At 55.6% G+C, this 23,166-nt stretch overlaps 1 protein-coding gene across 1 annotated transcript in view; it reads left to right on the top strand.

Annotated features, from left to right (window-relative positions):
• Positions 1-23,166, top strand: part of LOC119096753 (tyrosine-protein phosphatase non-receptor type 11-like) — a 90,306-nt gene that overhangs the window by 7,637 nt on the left and 59,503 nt on the right. The window contains 2 exon segments of the mRNA XM_037219669.1: positions 13,104-13,226; positions 14,785-14,979. Of these exon segments, the coding sequence (XP_037075564.1) occupies positions 13,104-13,226; positions 14,785-14,979 (318 nt within the window).

The raw sequence follows: 23,166 nt of genomic DNA, 5'->3' as shown, positions 1-23,166 counted from the left end.
TTGCTAATATGGACCTCGGATTGCATATCAGCCATCATTAGCATTTTAACATGGCATTTGAATGAAGCGACAGAATGTCTTGTCCAGACTCAACGCTCTGCCAGGCCTGCATGCAGTGTTAACGTTACTTACAATGCTGAGTTGATGGTATGATCATATGAGCCATGATGTGTTTTGGGAGCAAATGGTGGACGTAGGACGGCACACTTCTCTATGGAGTTTCGTCATAGCCTGGCGTGAGCTAGGAGCTATGTGTTCCTAGAGGAAATGTGGAATATATGAGAAATGTAATATGGTTGTTTTAAGTAACTCGGTCGTAATGCAAAATTGTGGTATTTTTATTAATGTATGCATGATTTTCGGTAAATTGTGAAACTAAAACACGCCATAGAGTTCAGGTAATTTCCGTGCATAAATGGGCAACATTTTGAACGTGATCTATTGAAAGCTGAATTAATTGAGGTAAGTTTCCGCTTGAACAAATTGTTTTACCCCGATTCACATCACAAGGCTGGTGACAACTGCCTGTGTACTTGTTAAAGCATGAAAGGACCCCAAGACCACTTCTATGTCATTTTCAAGTTTGCCCAGATCCAAATTTCGGCCGTTAACCCCCTCCCCCATGAATGCTTATGTCTCTACTGCGTTCCCCTCGATCCGTCCCAGTCACCTCCTGTATCGGTCTCTGCAATATCTCTGCGTTCAGCATCAGACATCTTGCCCGGCAGTATACTAAGCGCTATCATTGATAACGCATCTTGATACCGGCACCGAGGCCAACGCCGGTCCAAGATGACATCCGCTTCGGCTCTCCCGCATCCCGATAATGGCGCCGAAGCCAACATTGGTCCAAGATGACATTATCCCCTTCGGCTCCCGCGTCCCGATAACGGCGCCGAAGTCAACATTGGTCCAAGATGACATTATCCCCTTCGGCTCCCGCGTCCCGATAACGGCGCCGAGGCCAACGCCGGTGCATGGTGTCATTATCCCCTTCGGCTCTCCCGCACCCCGATAACGGCGCCGAAGCCAACATTGGTCCAAGATGACATTATCCCCTTCGGCTCCCGCGTCCCGATAACGGCGCCGAGGCCAACGCCGGTGCATGGTGTCATTATCCCCTTCGGCTCTCCCGCATCCCGATAACGGCGCCGAAGCCAACATTGGTCCAAGATGACATTATCCGCTTCGGCTCTCCGCCTGTTGGAGTCGAAATTCTCAATATATATGCATGGTAAACGGTTGTTTATGACGTATCCGGTGTTAGGAAAGCTGTCATCAAATATGGGCTTTCGATGGTGCGGGGCAATCAGCTGGTGCATACCGTGAACAAGACCGCGATGTGCCCGGACGTGCGTCGCACATATCGTGCTGGTCATGCGCCAGAGCACTCCACGGTGCTAAATTTTGTCGGGATATTTTAAAGTTAAAAAAATATTTAGATTTCAACACTGTAGTTACCGGTTCGCGATGAAGTCGAGCAAACCTGCGGGGGTTCGAATCAGCCCGCCGCATGAAGGCAGAATTAAGAGGAAATACGATTCTGCAAATCAGTGTCTTGCGGACCTATGCAAGTGTCTCTATCGAACCCAGAAACACAATGGTCTTGTGTGTTCGTCTGCTGCTTGGTTGGGCACAAATAAGGAACTTGCCGGCAAAACAAACCGGATGTATAATTTTCCGAACCAAGCAGCAATGCGGCTGGTTCAGCTTAAACACGCGGCTAACGCTGGGTTTTCCTTAATGTTGGCGTAAGCGCCTTGAGTTCCCATTATAGTTGGATAATCCCCTAAGCTCTTGTTCGACTACATTCAATTTAAAAGATTATCCGTGTGAAGCCGAATGTTCAGATGTATGGTGACACAGATATGGGTCATAGAGGTGCTGGCAGCTGGTCCAGGGAGCGAACGTGGCGACGTTCGGCTTTTATGGCATGATATCGGTGAAATTACAGGCGTTAATAGCATAAATCCTTAGATACCGTATTTTTTACATTTTGTGTACATTCATCGGCTCGTTGAGTAGTTATGACGTTTATGAATCATTTTCTGTCCACGCTCAAGGAATGTTTAATTTTCGTTTCAGATGTTTGATCACAATTTTCAGAGTTCAGAATTTTCCCCTTGGGTTTTCCAGATTTTGTTGGAAAGAAAACCGTATCATACGTTGTAGGTACCTTTAAGCCAATTCTGTCAGAATAGATGTATTCCAAAATAGTATACAGGCCGGTTATTAGGATTGGGATACCGCGCGGAACGTAACTATTTAGGTAAACTTTTATCCGTTTTTGTTCATTCACGTCGTTCCTGCGAAAAGGCTTGCTTTTGTAATAAAAAAAACAGGTAGCTTAGACCCAAAATATTTGTTCTGAACCCTTGCGAGCTGAGGCGCTTACAAGATGCGATGTGACGGAAGAGTTGGAGGGGAGGGACTTCAAAAACTCCCATGCAATGCAGTTTCCGGAAGCCCGTGGGAAGAGCACGGCTAAGGCTGCAGGCGTGCCGGAGTGTGCCGATGATATTCGCAAATGCACAACTAATGAAAGCGGGCCACTCGGATTGCATGCCTTTTAACTCATGACCTGGAAATATAAAACGCTAATTTTATGGATCAGATGCGGTGCATTAGACTGCCATTTCTAGCCTGAGCGTCAATAGCGAGAACGCATGCAGGCAGCGCACACGCATGCTGTTGTATCGCTGCGGGACGGGTCCGCGCGGAGGCTCTGTCCCTCAGTGCACACCGTTGGGGCCCGGCCACCAGCCGTGCCTCGGACGTCCGTCATCTCCAGCGTCACGCTGTGAGCGGTGTGACGGGACGCTAGCGCCTCGCCGGGGTGGCAGGCGTCCCGTCCGCTGCCAGGCCGTGGTGGACCGCGACGACTGGAGTGTTGCGGGCTATACCACCCCCGTGACGGCGGCGGGGGTAGATTCCCAGCTGAAACGCAGAATAACGACTGCGCGGCGCGCCACACGCGAGGCTTGTGTGGTTTAACGCAGCGCTAAGGGGCGTGTTGGCAGATTACGTCGCTCTAGCCCAGCGTCACGGCAGTTCCGCACGAGGGGAGGGGGAGGGGGCGACACTGAGCGCTGTCGCTCGCGACGTACGCCGGCCGGCTCTGAGTGGAGCCTTCCGGCCGAGCCGGCGTGCGTCGCTGATGTGGCCGCGTGCAGCGCGCCCCGGGACCGGTGCGGCGTCGGGCCGAGGCCGGGTGCCGCGCAGCTCACCTCGGGCGAGCTGTGACCGGCGGGGAAAGCAGCGGCGGGTGGCCGGCCGTCCGACCCGGTCGCGGCAGGTCACCGGTCGTCCGACCCGGCCGCGGCAGGTCACCGGTCGTCCGACCCGGCCGCGGCAGGTCACCGGTCGCCTGACTCGATTGCGGCAGGTCACCGGCCGTCCGACCCGGCGGCGGCAGGTCACCGGCCGTCCGACCCGGCGGCGGCAGGTCACCGGTCGCCTGACCCGACTGCGGCAGGTCACCGACCGTCCGACCCGGCCGCGGCAGGTCGCCGGCCGTCCGACCCGGCCGTGGCAGGTCGCCGGTCGCCTGACGTGACTGCGGCAGGTCACCGGCCGTCCGACCCGGCCGCGACAGGTCACCGGCCATCCGACCCGGCGGCGGCAGGTCACCGGCCGTCCGACCCGGCCGTGGCAGGTCACCGGTCGCCTGACGTGACTGCAGCAGGTCACCGGCTTGCCATCCCCAGCCGCGGTAGTTGGCCGCCTTCACCAGCCGGGCTGGGTCACCTTCGCAGCGTCGCGGTCCCCGTGCCTATGCCACGCCCGATGTGTAGGTGGCTAGAAAGCAGTCCGCGACCTATTACACGGCGTCCGAATGTTTCGCTACTAACTCGGATGTTGGGCAGCGTGTGGGGTCAGCTGGACGGCTGTACCCCTCGCGGGTCGCTCAGCTCACCCGCTGTTTCAAATTGTTATGGCAATTTTCTTTCTGTACACCTTACATGAACCTGAGAAAAGTCTCGAAACTTTTTTTGCGCATTTATCGTGCTTTGCCTGCTGTGGCGGTATCATGGTTACGGATCTTTCCATTGTCGAACAGTTCCGTCCACCCATCGTTTTGTGGTACCGATTGATGGACAATGAACCATGGAGCAATTTGGTTACTGGGCATAGGTGACCTGGCGGTGGTGCACCGTGAGGTCCAAATCACCACTGTGTCCAAATCAGAGGCAGGCACCGGAACGCAGTGAAAGCAGTCGATTCGGTCTGAAGCTGGCTGACTGGATACACCTGTGGACCGTGTCTGCGCTTCCTGAGCTTTGCCGACAAGCAGTTGTGTTTGGAAGCGTATTTGTGAGAAATGACGTAGGGAAACAAAAATTGAACGCGGGTGATGTGAAATAAGATGAAACAGGTTGGCAAACCGATAACTCATTGCCCAACGAGTCACCTAGTTATGTAATTATATTTATTATATATTTATTATATATTTATTATATATATACACATATATATACATATATATATATATATATATATATATATATATATATATATATATATTATACCTTACATATTATATATTAGTTCTGTGTAAGGCAAAAGGTTTCTGCATCATGCATAAACATTTTAACCCTTTTTACTAGTAAGGTGTTTTGTGGCGTTGGTTGAGGGAGGTAAAGGCAAATGAGTGTAATGATTTCTGTGATCGCAAAACCTAAGCGATGGGGGCTAGTCGCCGTTGGGAACACATCTAGCCTTTTATCAAGGCTCTGCCTGTCATCCACAAGTGTAGCAAGCAAAGAGGCTCGTCCCTTTATAGTGTTCGCGCGAAATTCACCATTGATATTACTTTGCAGTTACTGAGCTAACAGGGGCTAGTCCTTTGCATGTCAGCCTGCAATAAGAGTTATGTTCTGGTATGTGGCGTCATCGGAACAATTGGTAGCGGCATTGTCATTTGAACCCCCGAGTTGGTAGGAGCGTTAGAACAGTCATGATGTGACTGGCCGCCCTAATGATCGCCTATGTAGGCGCACCAGTCGGACGCTGCACATGCTACAGACGACCACGTGGGGGCGCCGCACAATATTTGTTCTTGCGATGTATCATCTCATTTGATTTTACGGTCAAGCAGTATCACAAGGAGGGTTGAGGCGGTTTTCTGTCATCAACGTACGGACAGACGGGGAAGCGGATAAACGGAGGCCTGGCCATTTCTTTGTACGGAAAGTATGAATTTGGAACGACAGTAAGCTTGCGTAGTTTCGAGGTCAGATTTACTTCAGAATTTCATCCAACCGAGAAAAAAACTAATAAACAAAGCTAACGAAACTTAACTATCTCAGAAACTGTTTCTTCAGAGCTGTTTTGAGGCATTCAAGTCGAAAACAAGTACGAAAACAGGTGCATGCGAGGGATGGAGACAATGCCTTGTGTACCTACTCTATGGATGTAGAGATAGGGGGGGCTTTCGGCGGGCAGCTAATTTCGTAGAATTTCTGGAGTGGTGGAAAATTCTTAGAAATGGCGTTCGGCACCGCCAGCACGAGTAATTTTTTTCGCAGACAATTAGTTATCGTGATTTATTAATTTCGTATTATATTCGTGAGAATAGAACATGAGTATCAAAAGTGTCAAGGGGACTTTTCGCCATGCTTAGGCACGACCGTAGGCTGTGCATGGCGCATTTTGGACGAGGCTGTGGATGATTTCCGAACCCTCCGAACGTAGGTGGGGAATATCCGTGGATGATCATCGGAGAGATAATTGCTCGCTGAATAATTTCCCCACGCCCGAACGCGCCCAAGAGATGAACGCAACGAAGCATTTTTTTAGTGACGGACGTGCCGCATACCAAATTGCGACTTCTGATTATTGCGGTTCAGTTCTGTCGAAACTCGCACCGAAGAATCTGCTAGCCGTGAACTGTTTCGTAAAAACTCGTACGCCAAGTATTCAGTTCAGGTTGCGGAGTGAAGGCCTGTGCACTGTTGTGGCACTCACTAACCCGCTATGCGACAGCCACCGCATTTCGGCGTTTGCCCTCCAGAGCAGCCTCCGTGCAATCTCCGGGTTTCCGTTACTGTTTTTTGCCCCGACGGATCTGGGGCTTATTTACCCGAAATGGAAGCCGCGATCTACGAACCATCGCGGGCATGCAAAGGTTTGGCACCCGCCGGCGCGCTATTATGTGCCGTTAGGGCCGGGTCCGACATTGATCCTCCCATTGTGCTGTGCGGCCGTCGCTGAGCGCAGTGCAGCGCTGCCGCCGCGCCCACGGCTCGCTCGGCCCCCCGCGGCCGGGCGGCGGCGCTCCGCCGGCGGAAAGGCCGCGACGGGGCAGGGGAGCCCAGGTACCGGCCGCCTAGCAACAGCCGGCTGCAGGCGCCAGCGATCGATGCCCGGTGGCGCCGCGCCGCGGCCGGCGCCGGTACTAGTCCCGCCGCCGCCGTTGGCGTGCGGTCTCAATCGGGCGGCGGGCGGCGGCGGAGGTCGGCTGGCGAGGGGTGGGCCGGGCCCGAAGCGCGCGCGCGCCCACGCGCATGCATACCCCGACCGACTGCGTGCGCCGACTTTGTGTCGGCTGTTGGTCGGTCACCGCCGGCTGTCGGGTTGACGACAACCGATGACCTGCGGGTTGTCGCACCTCGGGATTGCTTGGTCCCCGACCGATGTCCCGCTCCGTGGGCCCGAAGGCTGCCGTCCACGTGTCTGATCCTCCACCTGGCAGGCTATTTCCGTAGAGGGCCAGTCAGGTGTGAGTTCATTGGTGGCCCGTGATAGATGAGATAGGACTACACAATTTCCTAATCCATTGGTTCCGAATTGAGCGGAGCCGTGACTTGAAAGTCGCTGGTTTGGTTCCAAGGAGCTCGGTGCCGCGTGGCAATTGTTCCAGTCTGGCAGTGATCGTCCATTTCGGGACAACATGCACGCTTTCAAACACGAAAAGTTGGACATTGAACACCCAAACCGCTTTTTATATTGAGGTAGGTAGGCATGAAACAGTTATGTAAGTGCGTTAAAACTTTCATTGAAGCAGAAAATGTGCAACCAACCCCGGAGCTTTTACTGCTTTCCAAGGGCTTTCTGCAAAAAGCGTTCGCAAATGATGCATTTCTAAGACGCAAAATTGTGACTGGTTAGTCGAACGACACGTTCACATAGATCGGTATGCCGGGTGGCCGGACCGGCGCCTCCGGCCACCGGCCATGAAGCGCACCTCTCCCCGTCTCTCGCTGTCGTACACAGCCGTGCGCAGTCGCAGGGCTCGGCGGCCCCGGTCGGCTTGGCTCTCCCGATGCGTCGCAGCCGCGGGCGGGCGGCGGTGGCGCGCGCCGCCCGGCTCCCGGCCGTGATCGACCCCGGGGCGCGGCTCAGCCCGGAGCGCAACCATCTCTTGGGCTGCGCCCGCCCCTGATCGGGTCATTTTCCACTTAGCGGCGGCGGCGGCGGCGGCGGCGGCGACGACGACGCCGGGGGTCGGGCTGCGGGGCTCGCCAGCGCCGGGGTGGCCCGACACGGCCGCCGGGGGCAGCACCCACGCGTCGGTCGGCGCCGCGCCGCCGCGCCAGCGGGCCGGCGGGCCGCCAGTGGCGCCGCTCGTCCGCCGCGTGCGCTGCGTCGGTCCGGCGGCGGAGCGGGCCGGCCGCCGGACGCGACGGACGCCCCGAGACGCCCGACGTCGGTGCGTGGACCGCACGCTCAAGTGATTTGTCGGAAGGCGGCAGGTTGTCGGCAGGGAGCGGAAAGGCGTTGTCACGTGTGGTGGTGGTGACGCGGCGGCGCCAGGGAAGTGTCTCGTGCGCTGGCCCGGGATCAGCGCCGTGTGACGGCGTGAGGTTCTCCATGCACTGTCTCGGGGGCAGCATCATGTGATGGCGTGAGGCTCCTCGTGCGCTGTCCCGGGATCAGTGCTGTATGACGGCGTGAGGCTCCTCGTGCGCTGTCCCGGGGCAGTGCTCGTATGACGGCGTGAGGCTCCTCGTGCGCTGTCCCGGGGGTAGTATGATGTGGCGGCGTGAGGCTCCTCGTGCGCTGTCCCGGGGGCAGTGCTCTATGACGGGGCGTGAGGCTCCTCGCGGCTGTCCCGGGGGCAGTGCTCTATGACGGCGTGAGGCTCCCTCGTTCGCTGTCCCGGGGTAGTATGATGTGACGGCGTGAGGCTCCTCGTGCGCTGTCCCGGGGACATGCCATTTGCGGGCGTGAGGCTCCTCGTGCGCTGTCCCGTGGGGACAGTGCCATGTTGGCGCGTGAGCTCCTCGTGCGCTGTCCGGGGACAGTGCCATGTGACGGCGTTGAGGCTCCTCGTGCGCTTCCCGGGGCAGTGCCATGTGACAGCGTGAGACTCCTCACGCGGTCGATCCAATCCCAGCTTTCGATGACTTTCCGTTGTGCACGTTCGTCGTGGCTGTTCAAAAGTCGAGCATCGAAAGCCACAAACCGTAATGATGCTCGCTGCTCGCTTCGGACCAGGTCTGCTGGGCTTATAAGAACAGGGCGGACCGCTCTCTGGACTTTGAGGAGCTTCGGTCTCTCTTTACGCGGCCTTGGCGGTGCTGCGTGTTCTGAGCTTCAGTTATATGGAAGTCGATACAGTGGTGCTCAAGGCCAATCTGTCCTACTCGTCTGGCTCAGGAGTTAATATTTCACAGTGGGCTGCGCTGCACGCGTTGTGTAGTAGCCTTGGCCTGCCGCGTTGGCTGGTGTCGCGCTCGCTGGTGCCGTGCTGGCTGGTGCCGCGCTCGCTGTTGCCGTGCTCGCAGGTACCGCGCTCTTTCGCGCCGCGCTCGTTCGCGCCGCGCTCGCTGGTGTCGTGCTCGCTGGTGCCGTGCTCGCTGGTACCGCGCTCGCTGGTGCCACGCTCGCCGGTGCCACGCTCGCTGGTGCCGTGCTCGCTGGTACCGCGCTCGCTGGTGCCACGCTCGCCGGTGCCACGCTCGCTAGTGCCGTGCTCGCTGGTGGCGCGCTCGCTGGTACCGCGCTCGCTGGTGCCACGCTCGCCGGTGCCACGCTCGCTAGTGCCGTGCTCGCTGGTGGCGCGCTCGCTGGTACCGCGCACGCTCGCGCCGCACTCGCTGGTGGCGCGGCCGCCGGCTGCCAGTGCTCACTTTCCATTCGTGTCGCGGCGCTGCTCCTGTTCTAACGGGCGGCCCGAGTCCCACCGTCCATCAGCGGCTGCATGCGCTTTCTACGTGTGTGCTCTGACCCGGCGGGAGCCCGCCGCACATTTGTCTCGCAGCGCATGGCCCGCGGTGGGGCCGGGTCGGCCCGCGCCGCCAGCCGGCTGTAACGCTGCGGTTCACCGCCGGCTGGAGGAGCTGCCGGGGCCGCCGGGGCCATTCCGCTCCTCTCGGTCTCTTTCGCAGCCGGCGCGGGCCGGTGTGGGACCAGGCGTCAACTAGCGGCCGGGGTGTTCTGAAACGAAAGGGAGTCTTGAATCAGGTGGCGGCGGGGCCCGCAGGTGGTGTGTGTGGGTGCCGGGCTGCATCGGTGCGTTGCTCAGTCTGGCGTGAGGATTTGGGGGTCGAGGTTCGCTGCGCTTCTGCTGACACGCCGTCTTGTGGCACTGGACTACTGCGTCATTTGAACGTGGGCGTGTAGATAATGGCTGCTGTATCACGAGGTATTTTTTGCTTTCTGAAGCCGGCGGCGTCCTCTCTCGTGGTTTCCAGCGCCCTCCAGGGGCGGATCGTCAGCCGTTTTGAATCGGCGTCTACGCACTCGCATGTTCAAAGTCCTGCTTCTGTCGGCTGAGGGTTTCGCGCAGGTGTCCTGCTGCCCGCTGGTGTTCCGAACCAATCACGTGCCGTGATTACTTGTCGGGCGTGCCGCGGCCCCGGCTGCTCGCTTCCCACGACACTCCGCCTTCAGGGAATCGAGTGTGCGGGGTGGGCGATCCTGGGCAGAACGGCTCTCCCGCTGCTGGTCGGCCTCGGCGGCTGGCAGCGGGCACTAACTCCGATGCTGAGCCACCGGACGGTGCCGGCATGCTCCACGACCGGCTGCTGCGCGTCTCCCTCGAACTTCTGCCGGCGCTGGACACGGGCAGGGCTCTGCACCGAGCATCCGCCGCATTCAGCATATCCATTCAGCGCATTCAGTTTCACTCCGGTACATTCGGCATTTGCGGTCTTTTTCCAGGTCGCGGCGTTTTGCTCTGGTCTAGCTGTTAGTTTGTTTGATCTTATTGAATTCTGAAGTCGCGATAACTTGTTTGCCTCGCGTCTGGACGTGATTCTGCATAATGTACCCAATCCCGAGACGATGGCCATAGCTGAGTCAGCGTCGGTGACGAACGCTTCCGCAACGTCCAGGACTGAGGTTGACAGTGCCGGTGACAAGTGACGCCGCCGAGTCCGTGGCCCCGTGACCGCCACAGCGTCGGCCACGCAGGCGGTGTCACCTCTCACCGACACTGGTCGCCGCCTCTCTCAAGCTCTCACGACGCCGGCCCGCGCCAGAGCGTGCCTCGCCGGCGCCGGTGACGCCTGGCAGCGTCGATGGCGGACGGCGACGCGCGACGTGCCGCCGACGGCCGGCTGCCGCTTCTGCCGGCGGTGGGGCCGGCGCACCGGCGCGCCGCCGCCGCCGCCGCGCGCGCCGGCAGGAGGGCCGGCCGACTGGCGCTCAAGTCTTGGCTGCCGTGGACGGGCGGCCGGGCGGCGGCGACCGCGGCCGCCGGCCCGGACGGTCCCGGCGCGCCGCCCAGCCTGCGCGTCGTGCCTCCCTATGCCCTGAGAAGGTACGTCGCCGCCGACTCGGGGCGCGCGCCGCCGCACCGACGCCGCGCCGCGCCGCTAGAGGGCGCCCCGGGTCGGGTGGCGGAGCGCACACGCTCGCCCGACCGGCCGGGGTGTCGGAACGCGCGCGTCGCCCCGAGCGGATATTGATGTCAGTTACGCCGGCTGAAGCGGGCGTGATGACGCGCGATTGCGGCGAGTGCTGGCGCGCTCGCGGCGCCCGCACGCCCGGCAACAGCGGCGCCGGCCGCGCCCGACGGCGGCATGGCAACCGACGCCGCCGGGCCGCGGCCGCGCCGCCGTATGTGATGACAAATGGCCCGTGCCCTCGCTGCTGGCGGGCGTCGGAGTGGGCGCGCCGCGACGCCACAGGACCGTGTGTGCGTCGCGGATCGCCGCTCTGCTGCCGCCGCCGCCTCCCCGGTTGGGACACGCGCTCCCGGTACGGCGTGGAGCGGGCTGCTGCTGGTGGGCTCGCTGCCTGCGGTTGGGCCTGCTACTCTGCTCACGCACAGTCGTCGAAGTCAAAGAATTTGGGGGCGGGAGAAAAAAGTCCTCGGGATCGACCGCTGTGTTGAACTGCCCGCGGATTTCTGCGGCATGTTTTTGCCGAAGTGCCCGCGGATTTCTGCGGCATGTTCTCGCCGAACTGCCCGCGACTTACCGCGGGACATTTTTTCCCTCCCCTTGCCCTACTGACGTGGAACTAATGGACCGGTGCTGTCAGTGCGAGCTGCAGCCGATAGCCATGAATGTCACGACCCAGATAATATATGTTTGGTGCCCTGAATACTACTGATGACGCCATAGGTCACGTCAAACCGAGAAGTATCCACCCAAGTACCGTCGCTTGCGAGCTGCATTTTGAACCCAGTTTGGCTGTCAAAAACCTGTATATGCACTGTTCGATGCCTTGCTACTTGCTAGTGTACGCCGGTCTAGTACATTGGGAGAGCCAATTTCAGCCCGATGCTATCGCTAGATCAGATCGTTCCATAGGCTGGCTTATAGTGCTAAACACGTTTGGTGGGTGAACATTCACCAGGATGTTGCTTATCAGCATTGCTGTATAAATATTAGTTTCAGAAAACGGGTGGCGGTCATATATATATATATATATATATATATATATATATATATATATATATATATATATATATATATCATAACGTCACTCCACCATACGTCATGTCGTCACGTCACCATAACGTCACTCTGACGTCACTCCACCATAATACACACACGTGTGTATTATGGTGGAGTGACATCAGAAGATCAGGAAGCTTACCAATAGTCGACTGACTATTCGGGCCGAACCGACTACACCCGACTGATGACTCAGTCCGGATTTAACTTGTAAGTGGTGACCTATGATGGCTGTAGCTTATCTGTGAACGTACGTCTTTATTCTGTATGTCAAGCACGGGGAGGCTTTCACACAGCATGCAACAGCTTGAGACAACAACTCAAAACAGCATCTTGTTTCTGTAATGCCAATCTCATGTTGGGTGCTAAGGATGACACCAGGTCGGCCCAGGGTGTCTTGTTCGACTGGGTGCAGCTTGAGTTTGCCTCAGGTATTTCGTATATGGACATGACTTTCGGTTTGTTCGGAAACTCTATGTTTGTCACCGTAAAATGTTATGCCATTGAGGCAAGGAAGAACCTTATCAACTAATGGTGATGATTTAGAAGTTTGGGTGGCTGGTTTCGATCTGTGTAACCTCATGCAATGTGTTTGGCTTAATTGTGACGGGGAGGGTGGCGCTACACGGCGACCTCTACCAAGGAGACGAACAAACATCCAAAGCCAATGCCCATGACAATGCCAATGGCGGCATTGTGGCACGGTCTAGCATTCCCTAAACTGTCATCATCGACATGGCTTGGCATAGGTTGATGCAGTTTATGACTTTGAACCTCCTTTAGAGTTACTGAAAGTTCCAGGCTGCTTTCACAGTGCGCTTGTAATTTATACCGGAAAATGCAAGCTGGCTTCGGGGGAAAGTTACAAAAATACTTGGTAGCATCTTGCGGGTGGGAAGCGAGAGGTAAAAAGATTTAGATTATTTGTATAGAAAGTTGGGAAATACCGGATTCTAGCGACGATTCACCCTACAGGCTTCTGTGATGATTAAGGAGTTATAGGGCGGAAGTTAATACGTTCGTTAACCTAATTAGTGAAAGCAGAGGCCTGCGTTCCATTGCCAGTTATGCTCTGACTTTCTCTCCACAATTTCACTGGGTGTGGGGCTCTGGAGATTGTTGACGAGCTGCGTATGCGTGCCGTGGTCCCACCGTGCTCCCATGGCCTATGACCCACGCGAGCGTGTGACCGCCCGCCGCCGGACCACCCGCGCCGCGCCCCACTGACGCCAGACCGGCGCGCCGCCGCAGGTGGTTCCACCCCAACATCACGGGCCTGGAGGCGGAGAAGATGCTGAAGATGCGTGGCTTCAGCGGTAGCTTCCTAGCCCGGCCGAGCAAGTCGAACCCGGGCGACTTCACGCTCTCCGTCAGGTGAGGGGCCGGCCGGGTGCCTTCACGCTCTCCGTCAGGTGGGAGGACCGGCCGGGCGCCTTCACGCTCTCCGTCAGGTGGGAGGGCCGGCCGGGAGCCTTCACGCTCTCCGTCAGGTGAGGGGCCGTCCGGGAGCCTTCACGCTCTCCGTCAGGTGGGAGGGCCGGCCGGGAGCCTTCACGCTCTCCGTCAGGTGGGAGGGTCGGCCGGGCGACTTCACGCTCTCCGTCAGGTGGGAGGGCCGGCCGGGAGCCTTCACGCTCTCCGTCAGGTGAGGGGCCGTCCGGGAGCCATCACGCTCTCCATCAGGTGAGGGGGCAGCCGGGAGCCTTCACGCTCTCCGTCAGGTGAGGGGCCGTCCGGGAGCCTTCACGCTCTCCATCAGGTGAGGGAGCAGCCGGGAGCCTTCACGCTCTCCGTCAGGTGGGAGGGCCGGCCGGGCGCCTTCACGCTCTCAGTCAGGTGGGAGGGTCGGCCGGGCGACGGGCGGCGCCGTCGGACGCGTCGCACTCCGTTGCCAGCATGCAACCGGCGCTGGCCGCCGCTGGATTATTCAGGATAGGAGCGCTGCTATCTCGGACGATCTTGTCACGTGCCGTTTGTTTTGTTTTGCTTGTCAAATAGTCCAACGTCGCTGGTCCAGGCGATCGTGTTTTTTTCTTAAATTTGTGGGTAGTCCATTTATATGGGGTCGTTCTTTGTTTCCCAAACGCTGTGTATGCCATTTATGTGAGGTCGTGCTTCGTTTGCCAAACGCTGTTAATCTGAAATTTATCCATTCCTCGTCGTAATTGCTGCAGTGATCACGACACCCAGCCCGCCGCGTGTCCGAGTGTTTTGTGGTACGTGGGAAAGCTCGATGGTCCAGCGTACACGGGATCGTGAGTGGAACATGGAGACTTTTGGGCTTGTGCTCTGAATACATTTTGTTATTTTCTTTTGTCAGGAGTTTTCCGTTCACGTTATAATCATTCTGCAATGTGTTGGCCTCAGCATAGCCTCTATTGAAGACGGACATGCGGTAGGAGCACTCACCACGGGTGTTCTGGTTCAAAGTATTTCGAGCGATGACAAAGCGCAAAGCTTGTAATGCGTCAGGCGGTCCGCGATATCTGGAGTGGAAAGGCCGATTTGGGGCTCGGAATGGTTCAATTGCTACAGAAAATATAAAATTAGAAGAGAATGCGGGCGGGCAGTTTAAGGCGTTTAGTCCATCGGTCATAATGGTCCACACGTGAGCTCTTTAGTGAGCAACCAGCAGTAAAAGCTTGTCCTTCACCATTGCACCCCGTGCCGCCTGCCTTGTGATGCACCTCGTCCGCAAGAACGCCCACCGTTGGCAAAAAAGGCCGTGGCCACATGCCAGATGATTAAACCACTCAGCATCCACTGTTGCTGGAACTGCGACAGGCATGTGTTGGCACCCTGACGTTTTAACGTTGCTTGGCTTCCCCATTGTGCCAATGAAACGTCGGCCGCAATTGAGGCCGATTAAGAGTGACGTGCGTGATGCTTCAACTGCGGATGTACGAGTGCGCCATTGTTTTTCTTGTGGCAGACGAAATGATGAAGTGACCCACATCAAGATACAGAACACGGGCGACTTCTACGACCTGTACGGCGGCGAAAAGTTCGCCACGCTCACCGAGCTCATCCAGTTCTACATGGAGAACCAGGGCCAGCTCAAGGAGAAAAACGGCGAGGTCATCGAACTGCGACACCCGCTCAACTGTGCTGACCCCACCACAGAGAGGTCAGTGTGAGCCACCGAACTGACGAGAGACCCATCTGGGAGCGTGCCGAAAGACCACTCCGGGTTTGGGGCCATTAATTCCACCTGAAGACGTGTCAGGCTCTGGGGTGACCAACATGCCGAGAATCCGTCCGCCCGCAGCCCCGCCACCGAAAGGTCAGTCTCGTGGTCAGCTTGTTCAGTTCAGTTCACCCGGCCGAGAGCGAAAGTTGCGTCCGGGTTGACCCGAGGCCTGCCGCCAGGTCCGTCTGGCCGGCCGGGCCGCCGCGGCTCTGTCTGGCGACCATTCCACCGGCGGCATTACCATAGCATTCATAGCATGCGAGTCGGTCGTGCGGACGGCGGCTGGGGCGGTGTTTGTTCGCCAGGCGCCGGCGGCTGTGATTGGCTGCGCAGCGCCGGCCGACCCGCCCCGTACGTCAGCCCGCTCGGACGGGGCGGGGGACGCTCCTGACTCGTCCACTGGGTGGGCTGTGCACGGGGGGGGGGGGGGGCCGCGGGACGCGGGAGCTGTGATGGGACGGTGCACAGGGTAGGTCATTTGCCTACTGTCGGATTGACTCGTTAGCTGTCACCAGTTCGGAATTAAACACTGACTTGTCATTAGGTGAGCGACTCGTACCAGCGAAGCCACGCCAATGTTGTGATATTATGGTCAGTATTTGTCCCACGATATTGCAAATGGCGTGATGCCATGATCTCGTCATAGTTCCAACGTGATGGATGACTCAGATGATGTCAGTGCGCTAATGAACATTTTCCGCGCGTGGCCCTCTCTCGTTGAATGACTGGACGGTGGTGCACGGTGTGTTCCGTGCTTCCTGGCTTTGATTCCCGGCATGCCCGCCGTAAAGCTGGCAGGGGCTGACCGCTCTCGGTGTAAAAAGAAAGTAATAAATAGTCCTTTTCCAATCGCATCAATTCTCCTTGACAGTCACCGAAGCGGCGCTGCAAGACATGACATCTTGCGGATTGCGGTAGCTTTGTTTGCAAAACTCGCCTCCGGTGCTTTGAGATCAGAGTATTGCGAAACCAATAGAGCTGCACCTGACTTCTTCTGGAACCAGGGCACGAGCCAAATCAAAATGGCACAACAAGCAATCAGTCGAAGGCCTGATAGAGATCGCATTGAAACCGGCGACACGGAGACACCGAGAATCTGCAGAGCGCGAGCGGTCACCGCAATCACCGGCACGCTATTTGCGGTTGAGTGGTGGATGGGCGAGGGCTACAGTGTTTGATGTGTGCGTGGGGTGCACTGGTAAAACAATCGCCAAAAGTGCCCCATCTTTGTTGCCCTCGGTTGACTTTTCTTAAACGTCGTGCAGGTGAATGTGCGCTATTTATGTGAATAATTCACTTGGAGAACGCTTACAGGCTGCTTGTGCATGATCAGATCGGGCCCCCCAGTCCCAGACCATGGTGCACCATGCACACTCATGAATTAAGATGAGATGAGTACTGAAGAAAGGTCAGGCTGTGAGCCATGTATATGGAGGCCATTTTTCAGCCGGGCTCAATCTGGCGCAGTAGTTGTGTACCTTGCTATGCAGAAGTAGGGCCTCCCCCAGCCTAATGATGTTTGGGTTTAGGGGTGTCGTAACCATTTTTTTGGTTATTCAATAAAATAATAATTGGTTAAAAATAACCATTGGCTATTTTGTATTCCAGCCATGCCCCTTAAACTTTTAGGAAGAACATGGGCTTTAGAAAAACCCATTTGTGAATATATTTTTGTGGTACATTTTATTATTTCTCCCTTTGCAACCCTCCCCAAACACATTTCCAAACTTTGCATGTCCAATGTGCAGCATTGTTTTTGTATAGGCAACATGAGCTTTGATTTTAGCAGCATATCACATGAAGGACACAAGGTTAATTACAGCAGTTTGTTTATTCTGTCTTAACGCAATTTTGGGATAAGAACGTGAAAATATGATGTTGGAGAATAGTTGTTGATTTTTATTGCGGGCATTTCACATGCAAAGTAGTGGTGCTTACCATGGAGTGAAATACTCCATGTATTTGTTTCAAGATCACCTGGGGTGTGCTAGTGATCGTGACATCATTGAAGCACTCTCATAGGTAGTTACATCAATGTGTAGTGATTATGATAATCGAATACTATGAATGGCACCTTTGTGGTGTTGGTATGGAATGAGGCAATATTTCCCCCATCTACCTAGGTCATGTTTGCTAGCAGCTTATGGCATGGCTCCAGTTATGGCCTTTCTGTATGGCCAAGTTCAGGCCAGAGTGAATGGCAGGTTTTTCTTTATTTTTATTGGAAATATCAGAAATGTATTAAGTTAATGTCGAATGGATTAAACTGTTGCTTAACTTATTTCGATAGAAACATCGTGGAACATTTTTTGAAAGCATACACCTTATCATGGCAGCAAATGCTGCCTTCAATGTGCTGAAGTATGAAGTGGGAAGGACTAGATGCATTGATATTACAGGGTGGGAATGAGAATGCATTTTCCATGTTAGTGACCGATTGATCTGTGTTGTACGTCTGTGGGATGAATATTTTGTTGTGTGTGTGTGGCCATTGTAGTGTGGTGCGTTGCGTTACTAGTGCGCGTGTCTGGGCGCGCCTCTGCGGCCGACCGCCACGGTCAGCGGTCACCGGGACGCCTGCCGACTGATACCGGTGAGAGCGCGCGTATATCACACTGGTGGCAGCGAGTGGGGGCGTGCCAAATGGAGTCGAGGAAGAAATTGGCGTGGGGTGATGGGGAAGAGCTGGAAGACTTGTTGCGACGGTTGGATGCCTGTAGGCTGGCGGTGCGGGGACGAGAAGAAAGCGGTGGGAAGGCGCTTCTTGGCCTCGGTTCGCGGATTGCGGTGGTGGATGCGCCGTCAGAAGAGGACACAAGGGATGTTCGGAGCCTGAAGTCGGCGCTGCGTCGGGAGTTCGGTCCGTCCCAGAGCTGGTATCAGGACCGGCTTAGTCAGCGGCGTAAGCAGCCCTCCGAGACATACGATGCGTTTCTTTCCGATGTACTCTCTTTGTTTCGTATTGCGTTTCCTGACTCGGAACCTGACACGTCAGGTGGAGCCGCTCTCTTGAGTAGTCGGTTCTTGGATGGCATCTTATCAGATGTTGCGGCACAGTTACGTCTGTTGTATCCCAGCATTGACGTTGGTAAGATGCCGATACACGCAAAACAAATTGAGGAGGCTGTCCATCGCTCGCGGGTTAAAGTCAAGTCGAATTGTGAAGGGGTCTGCATTAGAGAAGGGAGCGGTTGATCATCTCCGGGATGAGGTAGCGGAGCTTTCTCGTGCCGTGTTTGAGATCCGCGCGGCTGGTCGGCTGGCGCTATCGCCGCTGGCGGCGTGACGTCATTCGGGGCCGGGCCTGTCAGTCAGCGGTCGGCTTAGCAGGGCGGGGGACCGCCACGTGACCCGGCCAAGGTCAGCTGGGCGGGCGGCCCACAGGAGCGTGCGCAGGGGGAGGGCGGTGGTGTGGCAGGGCCGGGCTGGCCGGCGCCCGGGTCGGGCCGGACTGGTTTGCGGGGCAGCCAAATGCGATGCTGGACATGTGGCTTTTCTGGCCACCGGCAGGTAGAGTTTACTCAGGCTCCATTGGGTCGCGGCCGGGGGCGACCGGCCCCCGCCGTCTGCTGGCGTTGTCGTGAGTTTGGGCACACTCAACATGAATGTCATCGGCCTTTAAACTGAGGAAGGTTACTACCCCGGGACCAGTGGTAACCGGACCTGAGGTCAGAGGTCTCCACAATTCGCAGGTCCGTTCGCTTCATGTACGACATGACGCCGGTGAGTCGCCACCTGTTGCAGTTAGGCAAAGAAGAACCCCGTATCATTTGAGACCGGAGGTGCGGAGGCAGATCGCTGACGCTGAGGCCCTTGGGCTGATCCAGCGTTCCGATTCTCCTTGTCGTCACCTATTTTGATGGTTAAGAAGTCGGTTCTTTTCGTTTCGCGGTGGACTTTCGTGTGTTAGAGGGCAAGACGATGGACGAGGTCTGCTACCTACCATCTGTCAAGGAATGCCTGGATAGCTTGGCCGGGTCCAGGCTGTTTACCACGCTGGACCTGAACTCGGCTAACTGGCAGCTCCCAGTGGTCCCGGAAGACCAGAGAAAAACGCCATGTACAACAGAGGACGGGAAATGAAATTCCGAGTGATGCCATTTGGGGCTAAGGGGGCGCCTGGATGTTTTCCTCGCCTGATAGCAGAGGTGTTGCGGGGCCTGATGGGAAACGGAGTTACTGCATATCTCTGTGATATCATTGTCGGTGGAAAACTGAAGAGGAGCACCTGCACCTGCTGCAAGCTGTGTTGGAGAGACTGAGGTGTGCTGGTTTGACTGTACAGAGCAAGAAAGTGGTGCCCTGCAGGCGGTGGATATGGTTCCTTGGGTACGTTCTGTCATCCCCAGGTCTCGAGCCAGATGCAGAAAAGGTTCAGGTTATCCAGAATTGGCCGCGACCACATACAACCAAACAGTTGAAACAGTTTCTTGGGCTTTGCAATTACTGCAGTGATGTCGTGCCACGTCTCCAGGTTGTGGCGGCTCCGCTGCATGAAATCTCTGGAAAGACCACGTTCCAGTGGGATGAACGGAAAGAAAGTGCTTTTCAAGAACTGAAACAGGCCCTCGGCACGTTCGCGCTCTTGCATTTACCAGACATGCAGCACGAATTTGAGGTCAGCACGGATGCATCGGATTTTGATTTGGGCTGTGATCTGTCACAGAGGGACCAATCAGCGGTCGACAGGCCGGCAAGTTTTGCCTCGAAAACCTCTTCAGACAGTGGAAAGAATTGGCACATTCGAGATAAGGGGGTGTTTGCTTCTGTTTTTGCTTTGAAGAAATTCAGACCGTACCTGCTTCGAGCGCGCTTCAAGTGGTTCACTGACTGCTGTGGGCTTCAATGGCTACGCAACACCAAAGATCCGAGAGGGCGGTACGCACGCTGGGTTGAGTAGGTTGAGGAGTTTAATTTTTCCATACCTTTCCGTCGCGCCGAGAAAAACCAACACGCTGATGCTCTGTCTCGCGTGATGATCTCGGCACCGCAGCCAGCGCCCCAGTCTTAGCCACGCGATCTGATCCACCTGGTCGAGGAGGGAATGCGAGATGCCTAGGGGCAGGACGAGGCGTCCAGCGCACTGCGCATGGAAGCACGTCTCGACAGAGTGCAGGGTCCACACAGCCGTCGGTGGCGACAGCGTGGTTTTGAACCGGTCATTGATAAGGGCAGCGATCTGTTAGTCGTCGTCAAAGCAGGTACGAAGTACACCCCGGTCCCGAAAGGTCTCATTTCACGTGTTTGAGCCCCAAACGTGACGAGTTCGGACATTTTGGTGCTGGAAGGTCCTGTCAGCTGCTGAAACAGTCCGGATATATCTGGTGGAAAGAAGAGCAGGATGTCAGGAACTGCTGTTGGAGCTGTTTGGTGTGCGCACGTTCAAACATCACGCAGCGTCGTTTCACGGCGCCGTTGGAAATGCCCACAGCTCCTTGGCAGCACGTCGCTGTTGACCTGATGGGGCCGTTCGGACGGCAAACCACAGGACGGGGTAATCGGTACGTTCTAGTCGCACTGGACCTTCTGACTAAAAGTGTGGAGTTGTCCGCCATTCCAGACAAATCGGCAGAAACCGTCTCCAGCTCGCTGATCGAGAGTGTCGTGTACCGTCACGGTCTCCCGGAATCCATACTGACAGATCGTGGTCTGGAATTTAACAACCAGCATCTGGCGGTGTTGGCACAATTGACTGGCATAGGCAAAAAGGGTTAGTGCATTTCATTCACAGTCGAATGGGTTGAATAGATTGAAGAGTTCAATTTTGCCATACATTTCCGTCGCGCTGAGAAAGGGGCGACGGAAATGTATGGAAAGGAAAGGGCGAACTAGACAGTCGGTGCCCTGATTAGTCGCAATGTGCAGGAGTCGGGATGCGAGTGGGACAAGTGTCTGGGTGTTGTTAGATTTCAGTATATGTCGGCTCCGCACAACGCCACTGGTAGGTCTATTTTTTATCCAGTTTGGTCGCCAGCCACGCACTCCTGAGATAGCTCGAACGGAGGAAAGTTTTTTAAGCCGTTTCGGCACAGAGCAGTCTTGGGCCAGAAACCTGGTGAAAACGTTGGTGAGAGCTCACGATGAGGTAGCCAGATGTGAGCAGAAGACAAAACAGGAAAGAGAGGATACTAGTAGAAAAACGGCAAATATGGTCCCTTATCGTCTGGGGGATCGGGTGTGTATGAAGATTCCACCAAAGCCAGGAACACCAGCCCGTTCAACCCCGTTGTTTCAAAAGTTCAACCCCGTGGCGATGGCCCCTTTGTAATGATCAGCTGCCGGCAGGAGAACACATACCGCATCCAAAGAGAGGACAACTTTACGCATCGTTTCATACGTCATTTCGATCAGTTGAAACCTGCGGGAAGAAGGCGGCCGCATCTGACGACCCATGGTGACGGACCAGGGGACAGAGGCAGCTGAGAAGGTGGCAAATGCCGCGGACAGATGGCCAGCGTTGACGTGGAATGAAGGGATGTGGGACTCAGAAAATGGCTCGGAGTCTGAAAATGACGAGTCTGAAAATACCGAGAGACATGTTGAAGAAGCTGAGGTGATGGTTGATCGCTCCACTGAAGCACGAGTAATCCCCCACCGCCGCCGCAGTGAGAGGCGAGGCCGTCCTCCTGAGCGATATGGTGAATGGACCGTGTAGTCTGTACGGTGTGGGAGGGGGAAGGGGGTGTGGATACCGATGGACTAGCAAGCTGGAGAGGGAATAGTATGGTGTATTGCGTTACTAGCGCGCGCGCCTCTGCGGCCGACCGCCGGAGGCGGCGGCCGACCTACCGCCGCGGTCAGCGGTCATCGGGACGTCTGTCGACTGATACCGGTGAGAGCACGCGTATATCACAGTGCATTGTACAGGATGTGATCCCAAACCCAAATGCACTTTTAGCTGTTTGCATTTGAAGATGGTTATGATCCTTTTTGTTTGTCAAGAGTTTGTTATTCAGTGCAGTGCACCATAGGCGGGTGGAGCTCTAGCTACGCCCTCTGATCCGCATGGTTTGGTGCGTGATGTCATATTGTAATTTTTGGATTTGGCTAATCTACCGTCTCCAAGGATATGTAGATGCATTTCTGGTTGGATCATTAACTGGATATGTGTCACAACATGCACCAAAACTGCAATACCTTCTGCACTTCGAAGTGAAGCACACAATTTTGTGCATAACAACCTATAAATTCAGGTTAAGGATTAACTGCATTTAAATGGAACAAAACTTTTGAAGTGTGCTGAAATTTAGGAGGCAAACCTTGAGGATGATTAAAGTTGGCATTGGTGTAGGTATTCCAACTCCAATTGGTCTTTTGATATCAGGTGAAATGAATGATTTGTGGCCATGTAGACTGTTGAGGTTTCATTAAGGCCATGCGTATTGAAGCATTGTCATTTTTTGGAGCATTACATATTCTGTATTGTGGTTGATAATTTTAGAATGGTTCCAGTTACGTGAGTGCCGAAATACCTTCATATCATTGCCCACATTTACCTGTTCACACTATTTTATGCCGTAATGTGCCTGCCCCATTCTTTGTTATAGTCCGGCCGTGAAATATGTATGAAACAATCTTCCCTGAAATTAACGGCAGGCCATGCAGGTCACCAAGCATGTCTCTGCAGGCCTCCCATGTCTCCTGAATTCCACTGGTGTTCTTCATCCTGCCAAGCCTGTTCCGGAACTACCAGTGCACGTTCCTCATCTTTACTCCCAGTCTCTGCATCACCAGCTTGATCATCCGACGGTAATGTACCACCCCCTTCTTCCCCTCGTCTTCAGATACGTTTGATCCTGTTGCTCTGACGTGCACCTCTTCATTTCTCATTGTCCGTCACGCACGGCTGCCAAAATGGGGCGAACAAAGGTTCCCTTGAAAGTTCGGCGGAATTTACATGTTGCCTGCGTCACACCTTGATGCGCAAAAGCAATGCTTTCCGCCATGGCACTTGAGCCCATGGCATTGCACTGAAAGACTTGAGTGTCAGGTCAAGTCACCTTTGTCAAAGTCAAGTCACCAAGTCAAAGAGAAGAGGCGTCAGGGCCAGTCACTTTTGTTGGTTGCAGCCGTGAACAGTTTGCAGCGCCCGTGGCTGGCTGTCTGCCAGCAACAGTGCCGATC

The sequence above is a fragment of the Pollicipes pollicipes genome, unplaced genomic scaffold (assembly GCF_011947565.3).
Source record: "Pollicipes pollicipes isolate AB1234 unplaced genomic scaffold, Ppol_2.1 Scaffold_4295;HRSCAF=5057_pilon_pilon_pilon, whole genome shotgun sequence".
Taxonomy (NCBI): domain Eukaryota; kingdom Metazoa; phylum Arthropoda; class Thecostraca; order Pollicipedomorpha; family Pollicipedidae; genus Pollicipes; species Pollicipes pollicipes.
This window is presented reverse-complemented; position numbering and strand designations above follow the sequence as displayed.